The sequence below is a fragment of the Lotus japonicus genome, chromosome 4 (assembly GCF_012489685.1).
Source record: "Lotus japonicus ecotype B-129 chromosome 4, LjGifu_v1.2".
NCBI classification, from domain to species: domain Eukaryota; kingdom Viridiplantae; phylum Streptophyta; class Magnoliopsida; order Fabales; family Fabaceae; genus Lotus; species Lotus japonicus.
Window position 1 is genome coordinate 15,711,552 of NC_080044.1, and position 15,435 is coordinate 15,726,986.

At 35.1% G+C, this 15,435-nt stretch overlaps 2 protein-coding genes across 4 annotated transcripts in view; one reads left to right on the top strand and one right to left on the bottom strand.

The window, feature by feature from the left end:
- Positions 1-15,435, top strand: part of LOC130715221 (methylesterase 1-like) — a 16,094-nt gene continuing 659 nt past the window's right edge. Inside the window, exons 1-6 of one of the 3 annotated variants that reach the window (XM_057565298.1) lie at positions 1-488; positions 6,618-6,781; positions 6,963-7,049; positions 7,148-7,375; positions 7,472-7,696; positions 7,864-10,107. In XM_057565298.1, coding sequence (XP_057421281.1) covers positions 108-488; positions 6,618-6,781; positions 6,963-7,020 — 603 coding nt within the window. In that variant the 5' untranslated portion in view covers positions 1-107 and the 3' untranslated portion in view covers positions 7,021-7,049; positions 7,148-7,375; positions 7,472-7,696; positions 7,864-10,107. Of the gene's footprint in view, positions 489-3,280; positions 3,817-6,617; positions 6,782-6,962; positions 7,050-7,147; positions 7,376-7,471; positions 7,697-7,863; positions 10,108-15,435 lie in introns of those variants that run through there. The other 2 variants (XM_057565297.1, XM_057565299.1) reach the window with 2 other exon arrangements.
- LOC130712364 (glutathione gamma-glutamylcysteinyltransferase 1-like) overlaps positions 11,525-15,435 on the bottom strand; it is an 18,097-nt gene continuing 14,186 nt past the window's right edge. The window contains exon 6 of the mRNA XM_057562198.1: positions 11,525-13,168. Coding sequence (XP_057418181.1) covers positions 13,019-13,168 — 150 coding nt within the window. The 3' untranslated portion in view covers positions 11,525-13,018. The remainder of the gene's footprint in view (positions 13,169-15,435) is intronic.

Consider the following 15,435-nt stretch of genomic DNA (forward strand, 5'->3'; position numbering starts at 1 on the left):
TCTTGACTATTCTGCTCGAGGATATTTAATTCACTTTCTATATATAGCAAGAAGAAAGGATCGTGTGAAGCAGACCGTCATACACCAAAAAGAAATTAAACCATATTATGGGCTCAGATAATATTTGTGAAGATAGGAACCATTATGTGCTAGTGCATGGGGCTTGCCATGGCGCTTGGTGCTGGTACAAGGTTAAGCCACGCCTGGAATCTGCTGGGCACAAGGTCACAGTGGTTGATCTTGCAGCTTCTGGGATCAATATGAAGAAAATTGAAGAGGTTGATACTATTTCACAATACTCTGAGCCTTTAATACAGTTCATGGCATCAATTCCCCCAAATGAAAAGGTAGTTCTCGTGGGTCACAGCCTTGGAGGTCTCAATATAGCATTTGCCATGGACAAATTTCCAGAAAAGGTAGCAGTTGGTGTTTTCTTGACAGCTTTTCTGCCGGACATTGAACACAAGCCTATATATGTCATGGATAAGGTTTGCTTCTAATTTCTTAAAGCTTGGTATAGTACTTTCTTGAAATTTCATCCATGGTTAAATATGTTGGAGATCTCCTCAGTCCTGACATATAGCGTTAGATCCAAATTGGTCTCTAGAAATATTTTGTATGTCTATTTGTCCTTTAACAGTTTTTTATAAATTCAAATTAGGACAAAGATACTTACATGTCTTTTCATGTGGACTTTTTACATCACTTTTGGTGATTCTAAAATTACTTTAATCCCTTTTGGTCCAAAAGGTTTTGGTGCTTCTACTCTTCCTCCTCAGTTTTTTCTACGGAAATCCCCTCCTCTGTTTTTCCTGGAAAATACCCTCCTCCTCACTTCCCTTTTTACTGTTGCTGCCCTTATCTTTTCTTTATGAAGACAAATCAAGTCCCTCTTCGAGTTGCCACCCTAAGCCCTGATTTGTTTGCAAGATTACATCATGTTATCTTGTGCCTTGTTTTATGCTTTTTTTTTTTTGAACTTTTGTTTTATGCTTATTCTGACCAATGTCTTTGAACTATAAAATCCCAAAGGAAATATGATTTAACAAAAAGCAATACATTATTGCGTAGAAAATCTATATATATATATATGTAAAGCTCACTTGAGCTATAAGTATTAAATACATTAAACAATGAAGTTAACCAAATTAAATTTCTATTTAACATTCAATATAATGTAACTTTTGAAACATGTCAATCTTTTTATTTTTTGACTTTACACATGCCAATATAATGTAACCTTTGAATTAAATTATGTAATAATTTTTTATTAAATAAATTAAATATAAAGATTAATTTAGCTACCTATACTAAATAATAAAATTATAAACTAAATTTTGAGTTTTTTTTTACATTACCCATTTATTATTTCTTTATTTCAAGAAAACAATCATCAACTATAAAAAAAACTACATTAAATCATATGGTTGTACTATATATTAAATAGTAAAAATAGAAAATATATTAAATAATAAAAAACTCCCATTTTTTAATTGTATTAACTATTAATTATACATTTCAGTTACTTATAAAAAAATATTTATAAGTATTAATTAAAAAATGTTAGAATATTAATTATCAATCATAAATTGAAGGGGAGAAAGTTAAAATAAAACTATGTAATATCTTGATACACAAAAAAATATTGAGAGTTAAAATTAAATATAATAAAATAATATTTATTAAAAAATAATTAAGAAAATGTTGTCTTTAAATAAAAAAGTGGTGCTCTATAGGTATTTACCATTAATTATAATATGTGTGTATTCGTTGAAAAAATTCTTTAAATATAATATTTGGTCTATTATATATTAGTAGAAATTACTTGAAAAAGAATAACGGAGTAAAATAACTATGACCAAAGTTTAATAAGTTTAAATTTAATAAATAATTCTTTACACTAATAAAATCATTTCTTATTATAATTTTAAAAGTTAAAATTAATTTATTGTGGATATAATGTGTAAAAATATGTCTTTATAACTTATTTAAGATATTAAAATTTATTACTTGATTTCATATCTTTCAAATTCACATAATGATTTTCTATATTTTTTAAATGAATAAAATTTTAAGTCTACTTCAGTGCTAATTATTTAATATCAATTACTACAAAGAAATGCATGCGTATTTAATAATAAAGTTGTTTTTGGCGTATTTAATGACGGAGGAGGCACGGGTGGACGTCAGCGGCGGTGGCTGCACTATGTGTGGGAGGCGGCTGCGGCTTGTGCACAGAGAAGGAGAAGAAAATAATATTAAAAAAAATAAAATAAAAGTAGGTCAGATAGGGATGGATCTGAACCTGCTCAATAATACCATGAAGGAAATATTTTCCGTGTCTATTATTGATAATAGATGAGGTATTTATACAAAATACAGTTGACTAAATAATAATGACTAAACCTAATTACCTACGTAATTACAGAAAATAGAATAAATAAATTATTCATATTGTTCTATTCTATCATCTTCTATGCAGTTTGCAACTTTTAATTTTGGAAAGCATTCTTTTTCCTCCACTGCAGCACTTAACAACCATGTTCTTTTACCTCGATGAGAAGATGATAAAAGGTTGCATAAATTATGAATGTTGATGTGCGACCTATCAAAAAAAAAATGAATGTTGATGTGCGGCTGTGTAGTCACTGGGATGAGTGAATACTAGGGTTTGTTTTCTAATTTCTAAATAATAACTACGTACCTGGGCTTTTTTTGCTTCAAACATCGTAGTGGGCTGGTTTGTGCCTTTAAGTTATTTTTTTTTATGCAACCTGTAAGTTATATGACGAAGTCTTTGGTGGGTCAGTTAAAAACTGACTCACCATGGTGCAATCACTATTTCACATGATAATTACAAAATTGTCCATTCTTTATTTTAACCTTCCATTCTTCTCCTTTTCTCTCACCACCTCTCCCCTCACCTGAAACAAATCAGACCCATATTCTGGAAGAACATCAGCAGAAAGGGAATTTTCAGAGTTTTCCACCCAATATGTCATATCTTTTTGGGAAAATTTTCAATATTTCTCCTTCTACCACTAATTCACCACTTTCTTCAACTCTTGCTCAATTTTTCAAGACCTTTTCTCGGCTATCAATTGCATATGAGGAAGAATACATACATCATCATCAAATACGATTTTGATCCAACCCCATCTACCCTTTACCCACCTTTACATGTATTCTCCATTGCCCATCTTCAATCACGTGGTTTTGGTTCTTAATTTGAGAATTAGGGTTGTATTGTTCTGCTTTGTTTATTCTGTCTTGGTTACAGCCTTACAGGGGATTGAGAGATCGAGGGATGAAGAAGAAGCAGCGCCCTCCACGCCCTTGAGCCGCTCCCTCCGTTCAACGCCCTTGCCGCCTACGACCTCTGCTCCCGCCGCCGCCTCTTCCTCTCCCACCTCCCCTCCGAACTAAAACGCCCCATCCCTTATCGCACTGAGACCTTTTTCTTGTTCATCTGCACTGCACTGGAAATTTTGATGGAGGAGATCTGGAAAGCTTAGATCTTGAACTAAAATTTGCTCATGTTCATAAGGCTCAGCAAAGAAAAAGAGGAACTCGTTGAAGGAATCTGGAATATCAGATGTGGAAGATTTTGTGGATACGAATCTATGAAGGAGGAGATCTGGTCCCGTTGTGCGGTGGTGGTGGTGGCCGGTCGGAGGTGAGGAGAGAGGGGCAGAGGAGTGAGAGATGTTGAGGATGGTGGTAGATTGAAATTGGGGTCAAGGACATTTTAGTAAATTTAACATTCAACCAAAATTAATCTCAACCATTTAATTTTAAACTATTATATCTGATGGATATCCTTTAACTGAACCACCATGAGACAGTTTTTAACTGTACCACCGAAGACAACACCAAGTTATATCTTCCATTCCACATACTTTTTTTTTTAAATGACTTGTGTTTGTGCGGTTGGTTATAAATCAATATCAATTTCATTTAAAAATTAATATACACAATAAAAGACCATGATGCGAGTATATTAGTTATTATATAAAAAAATACTAGTGTTTTTTACCCGCGCATTGCACGGGGAATTTGTTTATTGTATTTGATACATTGATTAATATTTTAAATTATAAAATATTTAAGATGCTAAGAATGTAAGAACAATCATAATAAAGATGTAGATATTTAAAGAACATAAATTCAGACACTTAATTTTAGTGTTTTGTAAGCATACACTGAATTAACTAATATAAAGATGGCAATCATGGCTTAATTACAACTTTGGTCCCCGACGTTTACCAATGCCACGATTTTGGTCCCCCACCTAATTTAATTACATGGATGGTCCCCGACGTTGTAGGTCGTGTGCAACATTAGTCCTACCGTTTATTTCTTAATGGAGGAGGTTTACGTGGACGTCTAGTTGGAGAGAAAAAGGAGATCTGAGGAGAGAGGAAGCACGTGAGTATCACGTGAACTCACGTGAACCTTATATGAACTCATTATAACCAAATCTGAAACCCTAGGGATCTAAATCGCGTTAACTTCTTCGTTCCAGGGAGATCAGGGGTTTGGGTATAATGGGTTCAGATAAGGGTCACATGATACTCACGTGCTTCCCTCTCTCATCATACCTCCTTTCTCTCTCCAACTGGAAGTCCACGTAAACCTCCTCCATTAAGAAATAAACGGTAGGACTAACGTTGCACACGGCCTACAACGTCAGGGACCATCCATGTAATTAAATTAGGTGGGGGACCAAAATCGTGACATTGGTAAACGTCGGGGACCAAAGTTGCAATTAAGCCTATAAAGATTTTGAAAAACACATAAGTTAATAAGTCAAAAGCTTTAAGTTTTGCATATGTGATGTATAACTGAATTTTGTTTGTGAAGATGTACTCGTGTTGCATAAAGGGTAATGTTTTTGTGTTTTAAATATGTTGTTATACATAAATATATAATTATTGTTTAAATTATTAAAAATACACTTAAGTTATAGAAAAAATGATTTTTTTTTTAACTCCTACAAATTTTCATTTTACATATAAAATGTTCCTCCCCGTGAGATCTCGTAACTCTAATTTGTTAGCACTAATAAATTTAGGTCATAATTTTATAGTACATATGTATTAATATTTTTTATTCCTCGTACTTTTCTTACTATCCAATTATTATAGTTATAAACATATATAAATATACACTCTTAAAATTTTGAAAACAATACTAAAATTAATTATATTAAATTTTTCTATTAAAATAATATCAATCAATTAGTTTAGAATATAATGATTGTATAAAAAAGTATAATGTTACTTTTTATATAAAATAAAATCTCACGTAGGTAGCATTTTAGTAGTTTAAAATTAAAACATATCAATTGAAAATTATACGCAAATACAAACAATAGCCGCTTTTAGGTGAGCAATAACAATGATCACAATTCAAATAACATATCAAAATCATAAAACACAAAACGGTTTCTATTTCTATGTTAGCTTACCTCTTCAATCAATTTATTCCTCATTCACGGTCTCTGAAACAGAGAGCTTGAAGGTCATCCTTGAGAAGGATCTGTGCGAACATAGCAATTTTAAAAATTCTCACATCGAACCTGAATCAAAACACGTTTACTCTTTGTCGGTCAGGAAAAAATTAAGTAAAAGTCAATCATTCAATCAAGAAGGTAGTCTCCATGGATTAAAGATAGCATAAAACTGCAGAAATAGAACAAAATATTGTCTATAAAAAGGGAACAAAGCAAGTTGTACGAATAGAGAAGATGAGGAAGAAGAAAGTCCTAAAAATGCAGAGAAGTCAAAGACATATAAGGACTCAGTTGAATATTTGTTAAGATTTAGTTTATTATTAATCTAACAAAGAGATAAAAAGAAACTAAATCTATCTAAACCTATCTCTATTTAACTATTTAAGTAGATACTAATCTAAAATAGAGTAACAAATCTAAACTATATCTCAATGAGATAAGACTAATAATAATTAATCTAACAAATAACAATAAAAACAAAACAAAATCTTAAAAAAATATTTTTTATGTAGATACTAATCTAAAATAGAGAAACAAATATAGATAAAAACTACCAAAATCTAGCAAATCACAATAAAAACTCATAAAATCCAGAATTAATTAAAAATCCGAAAATTCAATAAAAATACCATAAAAATTAATTAATACTCTAAAAATACCTGAGAATGACACGTGGAATTTTTTTTATGAGAATTAACGTGAGAATGACACGTCACTAAGAATTAATCTGGTGCTGACACGTCATGCTAAAAGTTGTTCTTTTCTAATATATATGATATTGATATTGATATTGATTGATTGATTGATTGATATTGATATTGATATTGATTATGAAGTAATGGATAATATATTTTAATTCAATATTTCTTTCTTATTATATATTGAAATCAATATTTTTTTACTTCATATATTCATATATTATGTATTTATTTTAAAATAATATTAATTAATTTATAGCAGTAATATCGGTCAGACCACAGTTCTAATACGGTTGAACCAATGAACCTTGAACCAGTGCTCTCACCGGTTTGATCACCGGTTCGGTTTTAATAACCTTCGGTGAGAATGTTTAGTTGATTCTTTTTAATTATTTTTGTGACAGAAAGGAACTGGTCACTTTACTCCTATTGGAGGCTATCATGCTGGAAGGGACATGGTGCTTATTTTGGATGTTGCACGTTTCAAGTATCCTCCCCATTGGGTCCCCCTTACGGTTCTTTGGGAAGGCATGAATTGTGTTGATGAGTCCACGGGAAAAACCAGGGGGTAAAGTTTATTTCATTTACCTTCTAGCTTGATTGATCCAACTGTTAGAATGTAATTGAGGTTAACTTTTGGATAAGTGATGAGAAAGTTTCATGGTTTCTCTTTTATTACATGGTTTAAACATTATTTGGTCATCTTTTTGATGTTAATTATATATGCAATTTGGCTTTATCCTCTTCAGGTTCATGCTTGTCTCAAAGCCTCACAGGGAAGCTGGCATGCTTTTTTTTTTTTTTTGATAATTGAAGCTGGCATGCTTTATACTATGGTATTTTTTATTCCTTTATAAAGTGAATCAGAATTAATTTGACACTTCAAGCATATTGTAAATGACATTGATGTTGCCTACTTTTGCTGATCTTGCAGAGCTGCAAACATGAAAGTTGGCATGGTATTGCAAAATTCCTAATCAATGATGTTCCTCTTCTACTGAAAGCAGAGGATGTGAAAGACATACGTAAGGTTCTTTCACTTATAGTCACATCGCTACCTAACTTCCAAGAAATCAGCAAATGGGTTGCGGAGGACAGGAGGCGAGAGGATGGTGGTCCAATCTTAAGTGAAGAAGAGGAGAAAACACGAGCTATTGTCAAGGTTTAATAGTCTCAAGTTTTAACATGCAAATCAACTACAGTTAGTTAGTTTATTTTACTTTTAATAGTCTCAAGTGTTAACTGATTTGTTATGCAGGAAGAGGTGTTGCAACAGGTGCAGAGGACAGAACTCTTCAAGCATGTGGCCCTGTTTTTGCCACATTTTAGCAGTGAACTTGATGTGTTGGTCACTGCAAATGTCTTAACAGTGCTTTTATTGGCCTTGCCTTGGCATATATGGTCGGCCATCAAAGAAGAGAAGTTGCGTGCCGAAGTTACTGGGCTAATAACTGAAAATCTTCCTCTCTTACTTCAGGAAGAGGTAATGTTTTCGTTAGAACCAGCTTTTTCAGTACTTTAAGAGTGAATTCATGATAACTAATTGAAGAGAAATGACTAGTTTTGAGGAAATTGTTATAATAATACTTACCGGCTAAGTTGATATCATTTATGAGTTGGTGATACTAATTAGCACTATTCATTAAACAGGTTTTATTCTTGCGAGTGCAACTTCTTGTAGACTTTCTCATGATCGATACGGGTCACTACCACAAAAATGCCTTTAGGTAGCGGTTCTATAACAAGTTAGGCAGCGGTTAAATGAGTGGTGCATAACTCAGCGGTGCTAAAGATAGGTAGCGGTTAATAACCGCTGCGCAAATTGATCTGGGGTAGCGGTTCATACCAATGGGAACCGCTACCAATACTGCCAGCCTTTTTTTTTTTTTTGCGTTAAACCTTGGGCAGAACCGCTACCTAACACGTTTTTATTTTTAAATATTTTTTGTAGAATAGTGGCGGTTTGTCACCCCCACAAGTATTTGTGGCAATATTTTGCCAATTCGCACCTTTATTTTGTAGCCAAACTATATTCAACCATATGAAACAAATATTTTTAGATTAAATAGAAACATCAACACACATATAAAACTCATACTGAATCCAAATTCCCTGGCCTCCAAAAACTCATAGACAAGAGAAGATTAAATCAAAAGATATACATGATGTTTCATTGCTAAACCCAATAAATATACTAGGACCTAGGACACACTCAAGTACCAACTTACTATACTAAAACTCTATGAAAAGGTATGAAATTATCACTAACTAGAAACATATTGATAACTAAAAGCTTTAAACTAGTTCAGAATATAGAGGGCTAACAAAAAATCAAAGAAAAATACTAGTTATACCAACATGTTTGGGGATTTGAGATCCCAAGGCACAATAAGAGGCTTCATGGAGATAATTAATCCCTTTTCCTGCAACCAAATCAATCATACACCATTCAGTAAATAATTTACTAATGTGATAAAACAACAATTCACTGAATAAACTTTCATGGCTAATCTTGCATCTTCGCACACATGCTACCAAACCAATCAGACACCATCCAGTAAATAATTCACTAATGTGATAAAACAATAATTCACTTAGTAAATAACAATAGAAAGCTAAAGCAAAATAGAAAACTCGTGAAAACTACACATGCTATTATGAATTGTTTGTGGTACCTTAGATCTTTGACATTCATTCCTTAGAAGATCAAAGACCTTGGTGTGAGGATAAGGAAGTCAGATGGTTGAAACTTGAAACTGCACTGAGAATCACCCCATTAGCCATTAGGCTGCCCAGGTTGTGGTTTTCCTAGATGTGATTCTAACTGTGTCTTCAGGGAAATCTGATATGGCAGTCCAAGATTGGCCACCAAAGGTGTTCATGTTAAGGCTAAATGTTTCTGTCATACCTTGAGCTAGTTTCATCTAGTTTTTCCTTGCTTCTGAAGAAGGTATCACTACAAAGCAGAGAAAATAAGTAAAATCAAAGTTATTATATCTGTTTTTTTAGTCTATTCTATTATTCTATAACTGAACTAGTTTCCCTAATTTTGTTATAGCTCAGTTCATGCACCATTTTTTACTAAGTTGGGAAAATTTATAACTTAATATACAATTATCATAAATTTGACAAAAGGTAGATAAGATTTTGAGAACCTCTAGGATCTGATATGTTTCTGGCCATGACCATGAGGCTAGCAACCCTTTCACACAGTCTCTGCAAAACTCATAACCAGCGTTGTGCTCCAACTGCCATTCTTACGGAATATCTGATGGTCAGGTTTCTCTTCTACTTTTCCATGCTCAACCCATGTTACCTACAAGGATAAACAAAAGGAAAAACATCCAACAACTTTCACACCAGAGATTTAGGAGAAACACCAACTTTGTATAAGTTTAAACACATAACAGTACATGATTAGAAACATGAGCGGATTAACCTTGAATACACACTTGGCACATCTTGAAGCACACAACCAGAGCACCTCCTGGAGTATCTAGAGCAAAAGACCATAAAATAACACAAATATGCACACATAAAGACATGAGTATTCAACTAGCTGAACCAACATAAAAATTCATTTAGACAAATAAATGGTTTGCTAATTTTTCAGGGAAAGATAATGCACATTTAGAGTACGAATACACATTCCAGAAAAACATAATAAAGGAATAAATGGATTTCCACTTCCTTTCTCTGTTTAGCTGTTATGTTCAAGATTAAATCAAGCCAATCTTCTAATAATACACAACCAGAAGAAATCCTTAAAAATCAATATAGTGAGGACCCAAGTCAATGAATTGGAGATACGTAGGTCCTAGTCACATAAACAAACCATAAGAACAAAATTTCTAGCAGCAAGAGGTAGCATATCAGCATAAGAAATGCAATCAAATTTTTTATTTCGATTTATCATGATGCAGAAATTGAGCTTCACCGAATTCAATTCAAAAGCCCAAACAACAAAATGAAAATGATACCTATTATTGGTGAAGCTGATTTGGCTATGGGGAATCAAGGTGCAGAAGAGAATTGAAGAGCGGCGAGATGTGTTGTGAGCCGGTGACGAAGCAGCAGAACGGAACCAAGGCTCGGTGAAGAGAGAGAGACAGCGCAGAACTAGGGCTCCTTGAGATGCGGCGCGGAACTACGACTCTCTAAGATGCAGAGACGGTGATGGCAACGAGGAAGGGTTGAGATCAGGATCGCGAAAGTAGGGAGACGCGTGAGTAACAGAAGCAGCAGTAAAAAAAGAAGGTAAGATGAAAGAAGGGAGATGTCACCTGTAGAGCTTGTGCCCCTGCCGAGCTTGTGTCGAGCACTGGTGGAAGGCAGCCAAGGCTTGTGGTTCAGATGCGAAGACGGTTACGACATCGAGCAAGGGTTATTGCGTTCACGAGAGAAGGAAAGGGAAAAGGATTTCGCAAGTAGGGTTTTGATAAATTTGGGGGAAAAGGGTTCAATTTGGGTAGCGGTTCCAGTAACCGCTACCTAGCACCGAGAAATTTTATTTGAGTAGCGGTTTCATTATAAAATTGATTTTTTCTGTTTTTTTAATGCTACAAGATAGCTTCTTTCCATATTTTTTTTTTTGCTATAAGACTTGGGCAGCGGTAAACAGTGAACCGCTACCCCATAGCCGCTGCCCAAAGCCATTTTTGTGGTAGTGGGTGCTCCTCCTCAGGGATGATGCTCTTGTTGCCATGTGTTGCAATATCTTTTTTTGGTTGCAAGCTTTGCTAACAATTCAGGTGTTCAAGCTTTGAGTAGATTTTTGTAACAGTCAATGAGCTTATCTTTTGGAAGAGCTTGATGTATGAATCTTATGCTTTGCCATGTAGACTGGGCAATTTTATTTTGTTCACTTGTTTTGCCTTGTGCTTCAACTAGGATTTGAACCATTTTGTAAGCTGCTTAGTAGGCTTTTTCTCATCATCATTCCTTTTTCTAAATCCAACGCCACCCTCGTTTCCTGATTTTGTTGGACTTTCAAGTAATTTAGCAGTTAGCACCATTATATCCTAATGTTTTAAAGAAACAATAATTAACCAGTGACAACTCCGGGATGGGATTGGGATTTTATTTCTTAAGACCTTAGCACAATGAGAGAATTGGTAAATAAAAACAGGAACTTTTGAAAGTTAGTTGCACCTTCAGCTGCGCTGTCACTTTTCCAGATAGAGCTGGTTCCCCTGACACAGATAGCCTAAAAGAGTATATAGCAGAACTGTATTTTATTGCCAATTCAACATTACATGTATCTCTATATATACACATAGTGACTAACAACTCAAGAGATATAAGCTCTACATTTAAATTTAAACTGGAGATAAAATAGCAACTTGATATAGATACATAATGTATTAATATACCAATTCACAACAGATACATAATGGCTTCTCTTCACGTGCTAACAGAAAATATTTGCTGCTCCTCTTCTTGTGGTAACTGATTATCTTTACGCCCCCGCAAGATGATGTCACCATCAATGACATGCATCTTGTCTCTAAATGTGCAGAACTTGGCAGCAGATAAAGGTTTAGTCAAGGCATCAGCTGGTTGGTCTTTAGTTGATATGTGAGAGACAGTGAGCTTACCTTGTTGAACTAGTTCCCTGACAAAGTGAAAATCAATGGCCAAGTGTTTCATTCTTGAGTGAAAAACTGGGTTTGCACATAGATACGTGGTCCCAATATTATCACAATGAATTCTAGGCATAGAGGGCAAAGGGTGACCAAGTTCTGAGAGAAGAGTGGTAAGCCAAGTTATCTTGCCTATGATGATGGGCTCTGCTACAACATTTTTGGGTTTTCACATCTTCTAAACCCAGAAAGGGGCAGAAGTTGAAGAAAGGGAAGAGGGGAAGAGATTGGCTTCTCAGAGATCTGGTGTTTCTTCATCGATGGTGGTCGGAGGGAGGCTCCGGGAGGAAAAGAGGGGCGAAGGGGTTAAGTGTGATAGACCACCTCCTATAGTAAAGGTCTTTATTGACAAAAGCAAAACAAATTAAAATAAGTTAAAAAAATCTATTAACAGAACCAATCAGTTTCCAATTCTCTACTCTGATAGGTGGTGTGATTCCATTGTTCCTAACATGTATGGCATGGGTGCAAGACCCACTCACTATTACATCTTAGACAACATCTTATTCCTACTATCAAATGTAAAGAATTCTTAATTTTCCTCTAAAATACCCAGTGGCGGAAGCACTGGGGTGACTAAGCACAGGGAAGTCACCCCTGGCTTCCTAACAATTCCAAAGAAATTTTTTTTGAGGCAGTCACCCCTAGTCTAGACATCACAGCACGTGAGGTAGCAAACTAGCAATGGGCAGCACGACACTTTTTTTTTATACGTTTATAGAGAACCTATTATTCTTCTTGTTTTTCTTTTAACACATGCTGTGGGTCCCACAAGATCTAGTATAATTTAAAAACTAAGAGGAAACTACAATTTAAAAACATAGAAACAGAAGCCGTGAAACAGAAGCACAAAGAAAGGAAAAATACAAGGCAAAGGCCAAAGAGAAGAAAATTTCATTGTCTAATAGAGATTTGTTTAATTAAAGAAACAACTCAAACAAAGCAAAGAGAAAGAACAATGATTTTGCTTAAGTGGTACAACATTTAGAACCTTTCTATTTTAATTTTCTCTCTTACTATTCACTTTCTCATGTATCACTTTTTATGGATATTTAAATTTTCCTGAATTCAAACTTGAATTTATTGTTTCAATTCTCTTGTTTGTTGCTTAATTTTCATGAATTCAATTTTCTTATCATTGGTGTATAAATAACCCTAGTGTATTAAAATGCGACCCTGGTTCTCAAACAAAGCCTCGTCATGGACGAATAAGAATTAAGGAGCTGCTTAGACGAAGGTACACCAAGATCCCCATCTACCTTACCTTCTTGACATCTCTTGAGTATGTGTAGCTGACGTCTTAAATGCAAAACCTGAAATGCAAAATTTCATAACAAGTTCAAGTTGACGAATGAAGATGAAGTAAAATTAGCAAAAGTTAAGTGTAGGGAAAGCCGTATGCAATGAAAAATGCAAGAACGGCTTGGGGAGGGTTTTTTTTCTTGTTTTATTGTTTAATTTCATTAAACAATACATTATTAGCACTTTTGGTCCCCTAGGTTTCACGATTGTGCAAATGAGGTCCCTTAAGTTTAAATATAGCATTTCAGTACCTCCACGTTTATCTCCGTCAACAGTTTTAGTCCCCCAGCGCCTTTCCATCCAAAAGTTAACGTTTTTGTCTGATTTGGCAGTTTTTTAATTGAGGTGGCATGAGAGTAGGAGAGAGAAAGGTTAATGGGATAAAAAAAAAACATCATGTGGCCCTCAGGTGACCCAATCTGAACCCAAAATATTCATAATCTTCATCTCCTTCTCTATCATCTTCTTCATCTTCCCTATCATAGCTGAAATCAAAACACAAAGTAAGTCACTTGCTTGTTACAGAGAAAGTATGAAAGAAAAAATCAACATTTTTTATTGTAATACATGTGAAAGGGTTACAGGGGATAGAGTTGTGGACGACATGGTTGATCGTGAAGAATTTATGAGATAGAGAATGAAAGGGGAGATATGTAATACGATGGTGTTGGGCTAACAAGCTTAATTGAATGTTCCAGACTTGCTAAATCCTCCAAATCCTCCACATTTTGAGAAAACAAACACCACCATGAGGATCGTTGCCACGAGCAGAGGAAGATCCAGTTGCTCTCGTCGTCCCCCGCCGTGCTCCACCGTAGAGGTGATTTCCGACGAGTTTCCCGGTGAAAACTCCGACGACGTTTTCCAGCGAACTCCCGTGTCCTTTCATCACGAGACCACCACCATTGAAACCACCATCCTGTCCGCAAAAAAACCCACTAACCAGTTTCCCCTTTGGCCACACCGCCGCTGCCACCGTCAACTCCGGCGACCTCTTTTTTCAGAAAGGAAGGAACTTTGAGGTAGATCTTGCTTTCCTCTCTTCGAATCCGATGCCATAAATAAGAAGGGAGGAACCTTTCCACATTGAAGAGGGAGATAGGTGGTGTGAAAAATGGAGAGGGAGAAAGGTCTGATGGTGGTGTGGAGAATGGAGAGGGAGAAAGGTTTGATTTTTAAGGGGATTTTTGCTCTTTCTTTCTCAAAGCACAAGAGACATGATTTCACGAGTTGATGGTGTCATCACATTCATGTTCCAATCTGATATCTCACTTTCAATTGTGATTGATAATTGATAATTGATTTTGCACTTCAAACCATAACAAAAACAGGACCCCAAACACAGCATCATCTTCCTCTCTTTCACTTTGAAGTTTGAACACACAAGAGAGAAGAGAAAAGAGGCATAAATCTGGGTTGATTTGCTTAGGTTGGGTTGAAGAAGATGATGTTTCTGGGTAGTGGTGAAGAAGAGGGAGCATGTGCACCTCACATGGTGTGTCTTATGAGTCCTCTCTCCTAATGGGTGTCCACATCAATTAAAAATTATACACGTCAGCAAAAAACGTTAACTTTTGGACGGAAATGCGCTGGGGGACTAAAACTGTTGACGGAGATAAACGTGGAGGTACTAAAACGCTATATTTAAACTTAAGGGACCTCGTTTGCACAAATGTGAAACCTGGGGGACCAAAAGTGCTAATAAGCCATAAAATATCTACTCCATCCGACTAGTTCCGGGTTCAAGTCCCGGGCAACCCATTCTAATACATTGAATTGAATATATCAAAGTTATATGTATATACTATAGTGAAGTCATATCTATAGAATATGGCAAACCCAAATTTTTTTATCTTTTTTTGAATGAATGATATGATGAAATGAGGTAAAAAAAATCGGATTAATCTAGATGAATAATAGCATACAATGGATATGGGTATTGGTTGACACCGGTACTCCTATGCAAGACCAAGAAAGCATTTTTTGTGGACCAGTTAATAACGCACTATAACACGCATATGCCAATCTAATAGCGTGCTTGGATGTGTTGGAATCACACTCGAAATCACATTAGCCAAGACACTCTATCTTGTAAATTATGGATGAACATAATTTTGGAATCCAAATGAAGATTTCACACGTGCAACCAAACATGCACTAAGTACATGTTCAGAAACCCAACATTGGTAGGAGAGGATTTCAACATATACCAAACATGTCGCAAGGCACATCAGATAAAGAATTTGAAGTTTGTCATGTCACAAGAAGCACTTTAACA